This window comes from Chiroxiphia lanceolata, chromosome 11, assembly GCF_009829145.1.
Source record: "Chiroxiphia lanceolata isolate bChiLan1 chromosome 11, bChiLan1.pri, whole genome shotgun sequence".
Classification (NCBI taxonomy): domain Eukaryota; kingdom Metazoa; phylum Chordata; class Aves; order Passeriformes; family Pipridae; genus Chiroxiphia; species Chiroxiphia lanceolata.
The window spans coordinates 18,872,387-18,887,697 of record NC_045647.1 but is presented as its reverse complement, the minus strand read 5'-3'; the positions used below and the strand labels follow the sequence as shown (position 1 = coordinate 18,887,697).

At 44.4% G+C, this 15,311-nt stretch overlaps 1 protein-coding gene across 3 annotated transcripts in view; it reads right to left on the bottom strand.

The window, feature by feature from the left end:
* Positions 1–4,962: 4,962 nt before the first annotated feature.
* LOC116792342 (sodium- and chloride-dependent GABA transporter 3) overlaps positions 4,963–15,311 on the bottom strand; it is a 100,178-nt gene continuing 89,829 nt past the window's right edge. For all 3 annotated transcript variants that reach the window (XM_032699230.1, XM_032699228.1, XM_032699229.1), the window contains exons 12-15: positions 12,398–12,500; positions 11,396–11,496; positions 9,928–10,098; positions 4,963–8,442 (exon numbers count right to left, since the gene is read on the bottom strand). In XM_032699230.1, the coding sequence (XP_032555121.1) occupies positions 8,290–8,442; positions 9,928–10,098; positions 11,396–11,496; positions 12,398–12,500 (528 nt within the window). In that variant the 3' untranslated portion in view covers positions 4,963–8,289. The remainder of the gene's footprint in view (positions 8,443–9,927; positions 10,099–11,395; positions 11,497–12,397; positions 12,501–15,311) is intronic.

Here is a 15,311-nt window from a genome sequence, read left to right as displayed (position 1 = left end):
GCCTCAGAACTGCACAAAAAAAAGGTGCAGCTGCAGAAGGGACTTGCAAATCTCGTTGCCTGCAAAGGTGCATGTGATGAACCAGGAGAAGCTGATGATTGAAGAGCAGGTGTGCAGATGGGGTTTGTATCCAAACCCAGGAGTTCAGCAGGTTCAGATGGATTTTAACCAAAAGGTGGCCCCACTGCACCACAGGAATGCTGTGAGAAGGTGTCTTTCTGGAGCACCTGGCAGCCTGAGGCTGAGGTTGTCCCTCCCCTCAACTCTCCCACACAGAAAGAGAAAACCTTCCCCAGGGGACCCCCCTACCCCTGCACAGCACAGTGCAGACACTGGCAAAAGCATAAACTACTTCCTCCAATTTCAATTTGGAAATGGGAGTTTCAGCTGGGCAGAATCCAATTTTTAAGTCGGATTTCAGTCACCATGTCCTTCTTGATAGAAAGAAATAGAGTTTAAGCTAATTGCATGTAAATGCAGAAGGGTGGCTGCTGCAGGAAGCAGCATTCCAGTGTGCAGACAGCACTAGTTCACTGACTTGGAGGATTCCTCAGGCACTTCTATTAATCCATGAAGTTACCAGAGTAGCTTGTACTTATTTAGTAACCAATTCAGAGAAGCAGAACTGAATTTACTGTTCTCAATGCTGCATCTTCAGTCCAACTCATCTGCATATTCTTTCTCAAGAGATCTAACAGTACAGCTCCAAATAGCATTTGATATTTTCATACAAAACCCCCAAACTCTACAAAAATACAGGTAAATCAAACTCCTTCTGCTGAATATATAAAAGCCTGTGTTTACCCTACTTTTATACACCAACTCAAAGGATACCTAAGCCCATACAGGCAAGTGATAGGACCACACCAGACTAGATGTCACAGTTCCCAATAAGAACATACAAGGCTTTGTGAGCATCTGCTGAAAAAAAAAAATCCCTTAATTCCAAGAAATTTTAAACCACCTTACCGGAATAATCCAAGTAATTAGGATTTTTTAACTAGTAACAGCACTGTAATACATAGAGTAGGTTTGCAAATGAAACTGCACAGGTGGGACAGACAATACAGGAGTTTGTGCAGGCTGAGATTAGCGAGGGTGGGATTAATTGATGAAACCCCTGCTCATTCTGTTAGCCCAAACCCTGCAACAAATTTGCCAGTTCAGGTCATGGCACACAAAAGCCTCCAGCACAATCCAGAAACACATGATACACTCCAGAAGTTACAACACTGGAAAACCAGATGAGAGGGAATTCTGTCACCCACTCAACATTTCCCACGGCCTACCTGGTGTGTGCTCAAGAAAGGGAGACCACAATCACACCATCCATGATCCCAGCTTCCATAAACACACCCACAATATTTCTTCCCAAAGCGGCTCCTCCCTGCCTTCTCTTATATCACTTCCCTTTCCTTCCCCAATCATGGTCACCACATGCAGCCAATTACTTTTAATTAATCCAATTAGTTAATAGCCTCCAACACCAGCACTTTCCCATTTTACTCTGGAATAGAGGTTGCATTTGGAGTTGTGTTGAAGAGGAAGCTCATGGATATAGAGGGGGAAGGGGAAAAGTGGTACCTACAGGAGCAGTGGACCTGAAAGCTTGGTATGAGGAGGAGAAAGAGGAATTTGTGTCTAAAGAAACCAAAAAGTTTTCTGTGAAGTCTGAGTAAAAAGCTTGGCAAACAAGTAGAGACTTTTAAACAAAGCTTGGGCTGGTTTTCTGGAAATAATAGCTAAACATAAGCAATAAAAATTAAAAGCTAATATAAGTGGCACTTGTAATACATCAGCCTTTCATCCCTGCTGATGAGATATATAGAGAGAGCACATAGAGATCTGAGATCTGCTGTCCCTTGTTTGTCTTAATGGCCTGTTCTCATTCTGATTTCAGCTTGCTGGTCTGTAATTTTAATTTTGGCTTGTAATTTTAGCCTGCATTATCAACAGAGACAACAAAGCTGATTTCTCTGGAAAAGAGGAAAAACACTCAAACAAATAAAAACTCAGGGACTTGGTAAAGCTCACAATAACTCCTGGGCATATTCCCGTTGAGGTCCATATATTTGTTCTCCAAAATTAATTTTGGGGCAAGCTGAGGGTAGGGCTCTTTTGGAGACCTTCAGTGTCTGGGTGGTTGTTACACAGCCCTCAGAACAAGGCAATGCTCCACAGCAGCTGGCACAGCTCAACCCCTGCTGCTGACAAACCCAGTTGTGCTGGCTCACAGCTGGTTGAGTGCAAACACAAGCACAGCCCTGAACTACCCACAGAAACCTTTTTCCAAGGCTGGTGTCTTGGCTGTGCCCCTTTCCCTGCCTCTCCCTCGTGCGTGCGGGTGCCAGGGCTGCCTGACACGGGTGCTGAGCAGAGCACAGCACAGTCCCACGTCACTGGCTGCAGCCAAACTCGGCCTTGGCCCTGGAGGTGTCTGCCTGAATAGCTGCTGTTTGCCCTTTTGAGCATGTCATGCCTTAATTGCAGACGGTTGTGAGCCCTTTGGGAAGAGGAGAGGAATGAGTCATCTCTGTGTAGTGTGATAAATGGGTGTTTTCATTTAAATAAAAAGAGATCAGCCAGAGCTCTCTCAGTGTTACTCTTAAAATGTTTTACAATAACATCTAAGAAAAGCCGAAGTGCCTTTTCCATAGTGCTGAGAATGGAGAGGGGACTGATGGACTGGATTAACAGCCAGCTGATGGAAGTAGAAAGCACACCCTGATATTTCGTCAATAACCATTTATGGCAAGGAACTCTTGACTATCTTTATGCTTCTTGTTTAATTGAAATACCACAGTAGCCAGGACTCCCTCATTTTAAAAGCCAAGGAGCTCATCACACTGTGCAAGGACCCTCTCCATCAGCTCACAGTAATATTTTTGTGAGAAACAGGGGCCTGGCTGTGGTTTATCATGCAGTGTAACAGCACAAGAACCAGGAGTGGGCACAGTCAGAGAGGAATTAAAATCTTTGTCAAAACCCACAGCACATTTTCCTTACTATAGCAATGCTTGGCTAGTCAAGAGGAGAAACAGCCTGTAAGAAAACTTAATTTCCACTGTTGCAACTATAATATAGGGCGCCTCAGAGCAGAGTATCACAATTTCTCATCACTGTGTCATGTACTAAAGTAATATTTTTTTCCCCTGTACCCAGGCCACTGATATAAAAAAGAATCATGGACAAATTTGGGTTGGAAAGGACATTAAAGCTCATCTTACTCCAAGCCCCCTGCCATGGGCAGTGACACCTTCCACTAGCCCAGGTTGCTCCAAGCCCCATCCAACCTGGCCTTGGACACTTCCAGGGATGGGGCAGCCACAGATTCTCTGGGCAACCTGTGCCAGGGCCTCCCACCCTCACAGGGGAGAATTTTTTCTTACTATCCCATCTAATCCTGCCCTCTGGCAGTGGGAAGCCATTCCCCCCTGTCCTGTCCCTCTGTTCCTTGTCCCACGTCCCTCTCCAGCTCTCTTGGAGATCCATTAGGCACTGGAAGGGGCTCTAAGGTCCCCCTGGAGCCTTCTCTTCTCCAGGTGAACCCCCCCAGCTCTCCCAGCCTGGCTCCAGAGCAGAGGGGCTCCAGCCCTCTCATCACCTTCGTGGCCTCCTCTGGACTTGCTCCAACAGTTCCACATCCTTATGCTGGAGGTCCCAAAGCTGTACAGGGTGCTCCAGGGGTAGAGAAGAGTATAAAAGCATCATATCATAGCAGAGATCATCAGAGGGGCAGAGCATTGGCCTCTGAGCTAGGCCATGGTGGGGAGGTTATTTTAATCCAGTGTAATGTCTGGAGCAGCTGGAAGGCTCCCTCTCCCCGCAGTGTCTCCCTCCAGCTCTGGCATCTGTCTGGCCAGGCAGGGAGCTGCAGGCACTGAAACAGGAGGCTGAACATGAGCCAGAGTGTGCCCAGGTGGCCAAGAAGGCCAATGGATCCTGGCCTGGCTCAGGAACAGTGTGGCAGCAGGATCAGGGAAGTGATTCTTCCCCTGTGCTCAGCACTGGTGAGGCCACCCCTAGAGTTCTGTGTCCAGTTCTGGGCCCCTCAGCTCAGGAAGGACATTGAGGGGCTGGAGCAGGTCCAGAGGAGAGCAACGAGGCTGGGGAAGGGACTGGAGCACAAGTCCTATGAGGAGAGGCTGAGGGAGCTGGGGCTGTTGAGGCTGGAGAAGAGGAGGCTCAGGGGAGACCTCCTCACTCTCTGCAACTCCCTGACAGGAGGGGGGAGCCGGGGGGGGTTGGTCTCTTTTCCCACCCAACCATCAGCAAGACAAGAGGGCTCGGTCTTCAGCTGTGCCAGGGGAGATTTAGGTTGGAGATTAGGAAGAATTTCTTTCCAGAGAGGGTGATCAGACATTGGAATGGGCTGCCCAGGGAAGCGGTGGATTCTCCATCCCTGGAGGTGTTTAAGGTGAGACTGGATGTGGCATCAGTGCCATGGGCTGGGAACCACGGCGGGGTTGGATCAAGGGTTGGACTTGATGATCTCGGAGGTCCCTTCCAACCCAGCTGATTCTATGAGTCTATGAAAGCCAATCACAGCCTTGTCCTTTCATCTCAAGAAGTTCCTGTATCCACTCTCTGCGTGTCTTTAACTCTGCCAGTGACACAGAGGCCCCAGCAAAACCAGCCCCAGGTGGGGAGGGATAGGGTAGGGGGAGGAAAGCAGGAAAGTGGCAGCAGGTCTGTGCTTTTCCCTGGCAACAGGAATTTAAAATATTAAATTGCTGTTAAACAACAGCGACATGAAGTTGTGAGATCAGGGGACTTTGGTTTCTTTCAGCCACAGGTTTGCTGGGTGAGCAACTTAAAAAAGTTGCTAAATCCTTCCTTTTTTCTCAGTTCCCCATTTAGAATCAAGGGGTATTTTTCTGCCCTAAAAGGGTAGTTGTGATTATTTAATTTGTTAGGGGAGTGTCATACAAAGTACAGCAATATAAACTAAAATACACAGAATGAGTTTTGCCCATTTCCTTTAATTTTTGAAAACAAGAAAGTAGACGAAATCTTCTGCCCTTCAAAACCAAACAGACTCTTTCTTTGTGTAAAATGTTACATAAAACTTAGTGGTTGTTCATTTTTATTTTATTATTTTTAATAATACTGCAGATATTTCAGAAAAGGGCAGTACTGTTTCTACTGCATAAAAAAAAAACATAACAATATATCCGGGCTTTTTGCATTTCCCCCTCCCCCCCTCATGTTGTTTCAAAAAAAAAAAAAACCCAAACAAAACGCAAATCCTATTAGGAAATTTGCCCTCCCACATCCCTCCCCGCAAAAGAAAAATATTTTTTTCTTTTTTTTTTTTAAAAATCAGTAAAGTGTTAAAGAAGTCAGGTATTAAGCACACACATGTACAAGCACAGCACATCAGTAACACTGTGAAATGCTTTAGACCACACCGAGCCATCTGTATGTGTATAAAGCCAGGGGTGAAATGGTTCATAGCAGCAGAAGAGGAAGCAGGTTCCAGACAAAGTACATAGTTCCAGTGGAGATTTTGGGATGAGTACAGCACTTCAGAGAACACAGACAAGCTACAGTGCACGAGTCAGGTTTCTCTGTCCTGACTCAAAGAGCAACCTTGACTTGTGTGGGGGTTCCCTTTGTGTCCGTGGGTGGCCAGGGGAGCGGTGGGGCTGCACCTCTTGGCACATGGGGCTGGAAACGTTCCTGATGAGTCCTGATTGCTGAAGGGAATACCACAGACACCAAGGCCAAGCATAACCTAAGTTGCATCTATATTTGCACGTTCTTCAACAGTAAGAAAATATCTTCACATTTGCTCTGAGAGAGAACATGATCCACCCCAAGGCCCATAGGTGGCTTTGGGGCCGTTCTGCAACTCGGATGGGTGGAGAGAAAAACCAGGAAGGGACACTGAATCAAAAATATTTGTGACTCATTAGGGCTTCTAAAAACATAGATTTCTAGGTGTTGAAATGAGCATTTTCTCAATGCTACCATATGTAGCATTCATTTGTTTCATGGATCTCATCTGTGGTTTCAATTCTAGGAGCATTTCTTTTCCAGGATTATTTTCCCATGGGACTGTGATTTTCAGTGGTACCCTCTAGCTCTGGATGGCAAGCTGGACACTCCCTCTGAGGGAGGCCAGAAGGCACAAGATCGTAGGTCTGTGCCTGCCTAAAGGCAGGTTCCTTCCAAATGTCCTATCCTAAGCTTCTCACAATGGAGATGTGCAAAGGCAAGCAGGACTTACAGTACTTGAAGCAGAATTGTGGTAGAGAAGTTCTCTCTTGGACTCCCACCTTGCCACACGAAAACCCCCCTACAAATAAGATAAAGTAAAATTAAAGAGATCTATTAGATTTAATGATGTGACGTGAGACAGAGCAAGTTTATGAAAATTCTTTTTTAAGAGATATCAGCAAGGTCTCAAAGAAATGCTGATTTGCATGTACAGTTCTATCCATTCAATATTTAGCTTTATGACTTCTAGGGAAATGTTTCCTTGGGAGAAGGCCAGCAGCCACTTCTGTTTCTAACAACTCCAGGTATTAGTATCTGAGCTTTGGTGGTTTTGAGTTGCAGAAATGCAGCAGATTTTATGACATTTCTTCATGGTTGTCTTAGGCTGTTGCTTGCCTCTCCCCCCCAAATACTGTGCAGTGTAGGACAGTGTTCCTCCACAGGTTTCTCATAAAACCATTAAATAACAAAAACAGCACAAGAAAAATTGGCAAGAACAAATAATGATGTTTGGAATACTGTCAGAAAAAAAAGCCAACACAAAATAAGGTCTAGAGATTTTGACACTGGGGCATCTGCACACCTCATGGAACAACCACCCGGCATTACACATACAAAATCAGTTTTAAATCAGAGGGAGTCAATTCAGACAACTGATGGAATAAAAGGCCTGATATGACAAATCCAATAGTGCTCACTTTGTGACACAGAGGAGTCACAACATTCCTGTCTTAATTCCTTCATCGGCACCCTACATAAATGACCTCTTGGAAATCTTGTTAGAGGTAAGAGAACCACCACTCCAACCTTCCACCAGATAGACTCCTACTCTGAATTCAGTGCAAGCCTCAATACCATTCAGGGGAGAAGAATAAGTGCCTAATCTGAGGGGATCTAGAAAGTACCTTGAAGAGAAAACACAGAATATCCTGAGTTGGAAGGGAACAAGTCCAAATCCTGACCCTGCACAGGACACCCAAACTATCCCACCATGTGCCATGAGAAAACCTATGTAGTGCTACTCTTTGCCACTGCAGGATCCTTGATTTATATTGAGGGGAATGGGTAGACAAGTAGATTGAGAGACAGAGGCCACAGATATGCAGACCTCTAAACATGTTCTTTTTTTCCTCAGAACATCTCCAGGTCTATAAAGTAACCTTGACCTCCAACAAACACATTTCACTCCAGGGGATGGTAAGTGCCAGCCAAAAATGAAGTACTGGCCACACAGATATTAAACAAAATTAAAAAGTTTGGGGTGTTTCCTAAAGTAGTGCACATCCTCTTAGAGACCACTAGCCTACAAGAGCAGCAAAATTCAGAGCCCTTCAGAAATAAACTCTATCCAATCTCCAGAAAAACAGTGACTCAGAAGTGGGCCACACATTTTTGACCTGTTGAAGCCAATGGGAGGTGGAGGGAAGGCGACAGGAACAGCTGAGGTGCTGTCAGGGTCACAAAACTCACCCTAAAGAAGAGCCTTGTTATGGGCAGGACTCAGGATTAGCCTGGGCAGGGGCTGGATCACAGGGGACAAGGCCACTGCCCTCAGCTGGGAGCTGAGTCCTGCCCACACACAGACACAGAGATGCAACAGCAGCCACAAGTCAGCCCCATCCCCTCATCATTTCTTCTGAAACAAATAACAGGACAGTCTGGTTCCCTTTATATACATACACGAAAAGCTGAAATGGTCTGAAATGCTTACAGGTTAGAAGGCAGAGATCTATACAGCATTAACACCTGCCAGAAATCAAAGTAGAAAAGTTTTACAGCACATTATACAGGTCCCTCTAACTTCTAAAAAAGAACATTTACCGAAATCACCGTATTACAAGAAGTCATCACTAACAGACCATATAACACTATTTCTTTTTCTTTTACATCATCATTACTTATAATTTCAAAAAAATCACTTTTAAACAAGTATACAATTTTCACTTTAAAATTAACTGGTTAATAAAATTCTGTGCAAAACAAGCCAGCCTCTATAATTAAGTGAATTTATTTATTTATTTATACAAAAAAAATAAAACAACTGAAAAAAAAAAAAAGATAGTTCTTTTAGAAATGTGTCTCCTTTTCTGTGATGGTTGAAATGGTGCCATCTCCTTTCAGTTTGGCGTCGCAGTCATTTATTGCTGCAATGTAGGCTCCTCCTCCAAGCTTCCCCCGCATTTTCAGGTCTGAGCTGGGCGTAACCAACTTCCTGAATTTCTAGAAAATCGGAGAAAATGGAAATCAGTGCATTTTTCTCGGTCACAGACACTCATCTCATCGACAGATTGATCATAAAAGCCCTGTCTCTTGAATGTCTGCTGCTCTTTCCCTGTTCTAGTCACAGACTTGCACGTTGAACAATTCCGGACAAATCACTCCAGGCCAAAGGTTATAGAGAAGGAAGGCAAATCTAGAGTCAAACTGAGGTTTTCTGCTGATTTAGAGCAACATCCCCTTCCATGAAGAAACTCAACACGATGCCTGTTCAATGAGCAGGTTTCACTTCTCCTGTTGTAGTAGGACGGACACCGGAAAAAGTAACTAAACAAGAGACATCCAAGTGTCAAGCTAAGGAACAAAACAAAATATCCATATTCATCTAAGAACAAAGAAAAATATCCACGTTCATCCAAGAGCTTTCCCTTTTCTAGGAACAACGTCCACAAGCTCACAGCCTGGGGAGCAGAGATGCTGTAGGAAGTTGGCTTCCCGAGAAGCTTCCAACTGGGATTAAAAAATCCTCTTGTCATCCTTGTACATAGAAGATAATGACCTGCCTGCAGTGCTGTAGATTACACAGTTTAAAGACTGTTTATGTGAGGGTGATGCATAAAGGAAATATTTCATGTTTAGATTCATGAAAACTTCCTTTTTTGACATGCTAAGAAAACTGTATTATGGAAAACTGGGTTTTTTTTGTTTATATATCCACAGTAAAAATTTCCCAGGCAGTCTCCAAGCCATGTTTAATCAGCTAAATGGAGTCATTGCAATATGGATATAATTAGGCTTTTCTGCAATATGAGAAATCCCAAATGGCTGAATAAAATTTATGTTCTCTTTTCTTCCATTATTGCCATCTTCACTGTTTTTCTTTGGAGTTCTCACAGAAATGAAAAGCTTTTCAAGTTTAAAGGTAACACTTTTAATAATCTTAACCTCAGCCTAAACCTGGGCTGACCTGATACCAACAGTCAGTAAATTGCATTGAATGTTTCTGTTTGCCCATATTTCTCATTCAGGGAACTGTATTCAGGAAAACTGTCCAGAAAACACACGTGAGTGTTTGCTACCCAGCTCCTGGAGGAAAATCCTGGCATTAGTTACCAAAACCATGGAAAGAAGGCAGCTGAGCTGAGGGAATGGCTGGTACAAACCTTCCTGATGCATTTAGCTGACGTTACAGACATTTTAAGCTGCAAACTGAGCTGAAACAGAGCACCAAAAAGCTGTAGTTTTGGTTCATTGACCACAGGCTCAAGTCAGTGAAGGCAAAAAAAACCCAAACCCAACAGGATTTCAGAAGAAAATAGAGGAAGTTCAGATCCCTCTTTCCAGCAGTGACTGAGAGGGCTAACTCAGGCTGCCACTGTAACAGGGCTTTGCTGCTTGGATTAAATGATTCCTGGTCTCACCTACATGAGGATTCACACATTCTTTCCATTCTTTCTTCAGCATTGTTAATCTGAAAATATATCTCACCTCCATGAGAGTGCCTTCTGTCTTCCACAGCTTAATGCAGATCCACAAAGGGATACAGACCATGGAAGAGAGTGCCATCATCCACCCTATGCCATAGCCCCAGTCGGGGTATATATACACATTGTTGTATTTCAGAGGCTTGTATTTCACCAGGAAAAAGATGAAGATTCCCTGAAACAAGCAGAAACATGATTAGTGGTATTTGAGAAAACCCTGCCTGCATAACAAGATAGTAACTGAGTGTTCAGGCAAGGCCAGGCTCCCTGAGGAGGCAAAACTCTTCACTCAGAGAAAAAAACCCCACCAGCAATATCTCCTTTTATGTACAGCTTAAGCAACATATCTCAGTAGCTCCCCCAGGAACGAACAACGTTTCAAGTTTAAATCCTATTTACCTCTTGATGACAATAAGTCCTGCACTTTGATGGCAAAGAGTACCTGGGCAGGAAAGATTAGGCTTTGCCACCATGAACCAGCTGTGATTAAGTAACACAAGCTGTGTTCTCTCTAACCTGTCATGATGAAAAAGGAAAGCCCAAATTTTCAAAGTTGCCTTGCTCCACTGTGTGTCTCTGCAGTTCTGCAGGCCAACGCTTTCACCCTCCCAAAAGCTCCAAGAGATCCGTCTAAATTTGACAGGTGTCAAATCAAGCAGCTTGGACCATTTATATTTATGTAACATAAAAAAGCTACCATGCACTTTTCTCTAAAGTGGTTAAAGGAGACACTGGGATAAGGTTCATTTCAGAGCTGGTGACAATGAGTCTGAAATTGTCCTGAGTTTGCAAATGAACTGGCAGAGCCCAAGGGAACCTGGATCTCCAGGTGCTGTAGCACCTGTGGTTTTGCAGTTGCTTATCATTTGTGTATTGGAGAGCTGAAAGCTTTCAGGATCAAGTTTCTGGACAATTTGATCGTGCTGCTTTTGTGACTTTGCCCTGTTATGCAGCCACAGATCACCACAGCTGGCACCAGTACTGCCAACTTCTGCTATGGCAAGTTCCTTCCCCTTCTTCATGCACATGGGATGTGCTTTGGGCCTCTTCTACTTTTGCTAGAAGAAAAAATGTCCTGTCTCCTTTGAAAAATGTCTATTTACCCAGAGAGAGAGGAGAAAGGAGGCTGGAGGAGCAAAGGAACCAGCACAAATCTGGAGAAGCTCAAGCTATGTGCTAGTACTCAAGGTGTCCTAACCATCCAGGGGAAAACACCTCTGTTGTACTGGCAAATATTTGTTTGGGGCTCTGGGATTATTTCTTTCCCTATGAATGGGCATGCTAAGGTTTCTCACTATTCACAGAACATTTAACCATTTTTAGAGAACCTACAGAGTATTTTTTATTTGAAATATATGCTACAAATCAATAGGTACTTTTTCCTCAATCATTACCAGCAACAAAATTATAAAATCATGTACAAAACTCCCTCTTTATGTCTAAAACAAATCGTTTGGATATTCTGTACTTACTGCACAAATACCTGGAGTTAGGACCATCCAGCACCATTTAATCAATGACAGGGGTTTGTACCCAATCATATCTTCAATGTTCTCATAAAAGCGATTGCTGCCTGTACCCCCCCCCAAAAAAAAAACAAACAAGAGAAAAGCAGATGTAGAATGTAGACTAAGAGGTGGTACAGCCAGTATTTTCAAACAAGGAGGAGAAAACCACACACAGAGCTGTGAGGACTGAAGCTGCTGCCTTTCTCTGACACACCTCCCTGCCATCTGCTTCATGCTCCAGGCAGAGAGGCTGCTGCCCACACCTGTGTGTGACCAACATGAACAGCAGGAAGGAGGGGGTGAGATGTCAAACAGAAAGGGTTTCTTGTCAGGAACAGTCTGAGCATCCCCAGTCAAAGAGTATTATATACATATATTTATATGCTACAAGCTTGTATGTGAATCTCTGGATAGCTGGGCACATGTGTGATTTGCAGTTCATATGATGTTTTACCAAGTGAAATTGTCCCTCCTTTGTGTGCCAGCACTGCTTGAGGGTGTAACCATGAGCATTCTGAGCATTGTAGGCTTTTTCCCTGGACTTTGCTGGAGACAGAAGCAGCAGAGCTGAGGCCACCCACTGTGTCCCTTCTGTGTTAATGAGGATGGAGTCCACCTTCCCTGGGTTTATCTGTGAGGGCTGTAAATTGGAGGGGAACACACCCTGCAGAGACCATTCCTGAGAGAAAAAGGCTTATAGCCACCCCTACTCTCCAAGGCAGCAAAGGACTTCCACTGTGAAGGGGGAGGTCAGTCCTGACTAGGACCAAGGGGGGGAAAAAATAAACACCTATTCCACTCCCTTGTTTATTTAGAGTGGAAAAAAAAAGCCATTCCTGACTTTTGGCAGGGCATGGGAATGTGGAGCACCCCACTCCACAAGGGTACAAGGCTTCCACTTTGCTTTTACACAGATAGAAAACTTCTAGGAAAAGTGAAGATGGCAGGAATTTTCAGGCAACTCACCATACACCCAGCCTATGCAGACACATTCAAATATGGCAACAAAGAGAAGGCACATGCCACTGGCTGCATAGGAGTCAAACAGCTGAAAGACATACATCCCACCCTGGAAGACAAAAAGAGGAAAGGGAAAAAAATATTGTGTTGGCACCAGTGGGAATATTTCATAGCAAATATGCTTAGGTTCCACAGTCAATCTGTGGGTTCCCTGGCAACCTTCCTGCTCAAGTTGGTTACTTCTTGAACAAAAAATATTAATTTCTCAGTGATTTCTTATTGTGAAAGCTTTTGGGGTTTTTTGGGGTTTTTTTGGGGTTTTTTTGTTTGTTTTTTTTTTTGATTTGTGGGGTTTTTTTGTTTGTTTGTTTGTTTTGTTTTGTTTTGTTTGTTTTTTTTACTGTGCACTTGCTTTAGGGTAGTAAGTCTGGAGTGGAGAGAACTACATTTGTCTTGTTTCTAAATGCTCTCCCACCTCCCTGCTTTTAATTTCCTTTGTTACTGCGTGGAGCTGCAGACATCCACTGGTGCTGCACATGAAGATGCAGGGGCTTGGTTCTGTGTCTGACCTGACTATTAAAATTATATGAATTATATTGCACTACTTTCTGTGAGAGATACTTCATCTTTTATAGCATATAAATTCTATATTGAAATAATGAGGAGGAGATTCACAAAGAGCATTTCCACAGAAAGGAATTCTAAGACTTCCCTCCACGGAGAGCTGTGTAAAGGAAACAGGGGCTTGAGATCAGCCCTTCAGTTTGAATGTACTGCTATTTGGGGAGCTCGTGGGATCCACTGCATCTTGGGCAATTTTCTGCGAGTGAAGAAAACTGATTCTCTACTGCAAAGTGCTCATGGTGAAGCTCAGCAAACATCTGAGCAAACTGCAAACTTAGAGATCAACCACCTAAGACAGTACAATATAAGGATAACAACTCCACAAAACTCTTCCAATAATATTTCTGTCAGTTTGGAGAACTTGCATTTTCTTTATTCTTCATGTTTATATTTCTTTTAACCTGTATATCTCATTAATATGTCTTTCAGTGCTGTGCTCAACACTTGCATTGTGGGAGGGATTTATTTCAAGATTTCCCATTTTACATAGTAAAGACAATTTATCCTAATGAGAGTAAGAAGGATAACAGGTAAATATAAAGTACATAAGCATTTAAAGCTTCTCTTCAATTGCATTTGCTTCATGCAGAGCATCATACAGGGATATCTGATTAGTCTGGCAAGACCTGTCACTAAAATAACATTTCATTTTGTCCTAGTCTCCACTTTCTCCCCCATCTTTGTTTTCCTTTCCCTAAAAGTGCATCTAACCCAAATATATTTTGTTTAGTTCATTTATTCTCTTAGTTGTAAGGACTTGTGTACCGAGGACAGCAGACTAACGTGCTTAAAATCACCAAACATCTCTTTTGGGTGAAATGTGCTCATTTTCAGTAACAAAGCAGTCGGAAAAGCACATGGTCAGAGGCCTGTGGATCTCTGTGGAGGGAATTTCAGTGTCCCTGGATGAGCTGGGCGCTGCAATCAGTGCACAACAGAGGCACGTGGTGGCCCCGCATGGTCAGTGCAGTCAGGCTGCCTCGGGCACTGCATCCCGCAGCTCCTCAGGCACGGACGGAACTTGGATTGCCAGGAAACTAAACAGGAGCCAGAGTGTGCCCAGGTGGCCAAGAAGGCCAATGGATCCTGGCCTGGATCAGGAACAGTGTGGCGAACAGGTCCAGGGAAGTGATTCTTCCCCTGGACTCAGCGCTGGTGAGGCCACCCCTGGAGTGCTGTGTCCAGCTCTGGGCCCTCAGCTCAGGAAGGACATTGAGGGGTTGGAGCAGGTCCAGGGAAGAGCAGCGAGGCTGGGGAAGGGACTGGAGCACAAGTGCTAGGAGGAGAGGCTGAGGGAGCTGGGGGGGCTCAGCCTGGAGAGGAGGAGGCTCAGGGGAGACCTCCTCACTCTCTACAACTCCCTGACAGGAGGGGGGAGCCAGCTGGGGGTTGGTCTCTTTTCCCACCCAACCATCAGCAAGACAAGAGGGCTCGGTCTTCAGCTGTGCCAGGGGAGGTTTAGGTTGGAGATTAGAAAGAATTTCTTTGCAGAGAGGGTGCTCAGCCATTGGAATGGGCTGCCCAGGGAAGTGGTGGATTCTCCATCCCTGGAGGTGTTTAAAGTGAGACTGGATGTGGCATCAGTGCCATGGGCTGGGAACCACAGCGGGGTTGGATCAAGGGTTGGACTTGATGATCTCGGAGGTCCCTTCCAACCCAGCTGATTCTATGAGTCTATGATTCTATGGTCCTTTGCCCTGCTGGATACAGGAGGGCCTTAGTGGCCCAGCCAGGAGAAACATGGGCAAAGGAGAGTGTGGATCCCCTCTCCTTCCTGTCCTGGGAGGGGAAAGTGAGGGAGGTGGAGTCTGTTGATAAAAACAAGTGGTGACCTCCTAACAAGTGCCAGAGAATCTCTCCCCACCTGGCTTGCAAACACAGCGTTGGCAGACGCTGTGAATTGATGGGATCGACTGACACCCTTGGAATTCTCGGTTTAGAACATCCCAAAGCAAGCACCCTGGTCCATTTGGGAAAAAAAATTCCTTTTTCCCCCCCCCTACTCTTACCAAAACAATTTCAGCTCAGAGATGTGCTGCATTGATTGACCTGGCCTAGTGATAGAAAAACGGAAGATGTTTTTATTTTCTCTTTTCACTTTACTTCAACTCCATTATTGATCTTTTCATCCCAAATGTAGTTGTTTCTGCACAAAGTAAGTCAGCAGAAACCGTGGCCAGTGTATTTGGTTGGCTGGTGCAAAGCAGATGGAATTTCCTATGTATTTTTAATTAAAATATTTCCCAAGCTCAACTGGAAAACTGAGGAGACCTTTTACATTTCAGATGTTACACAG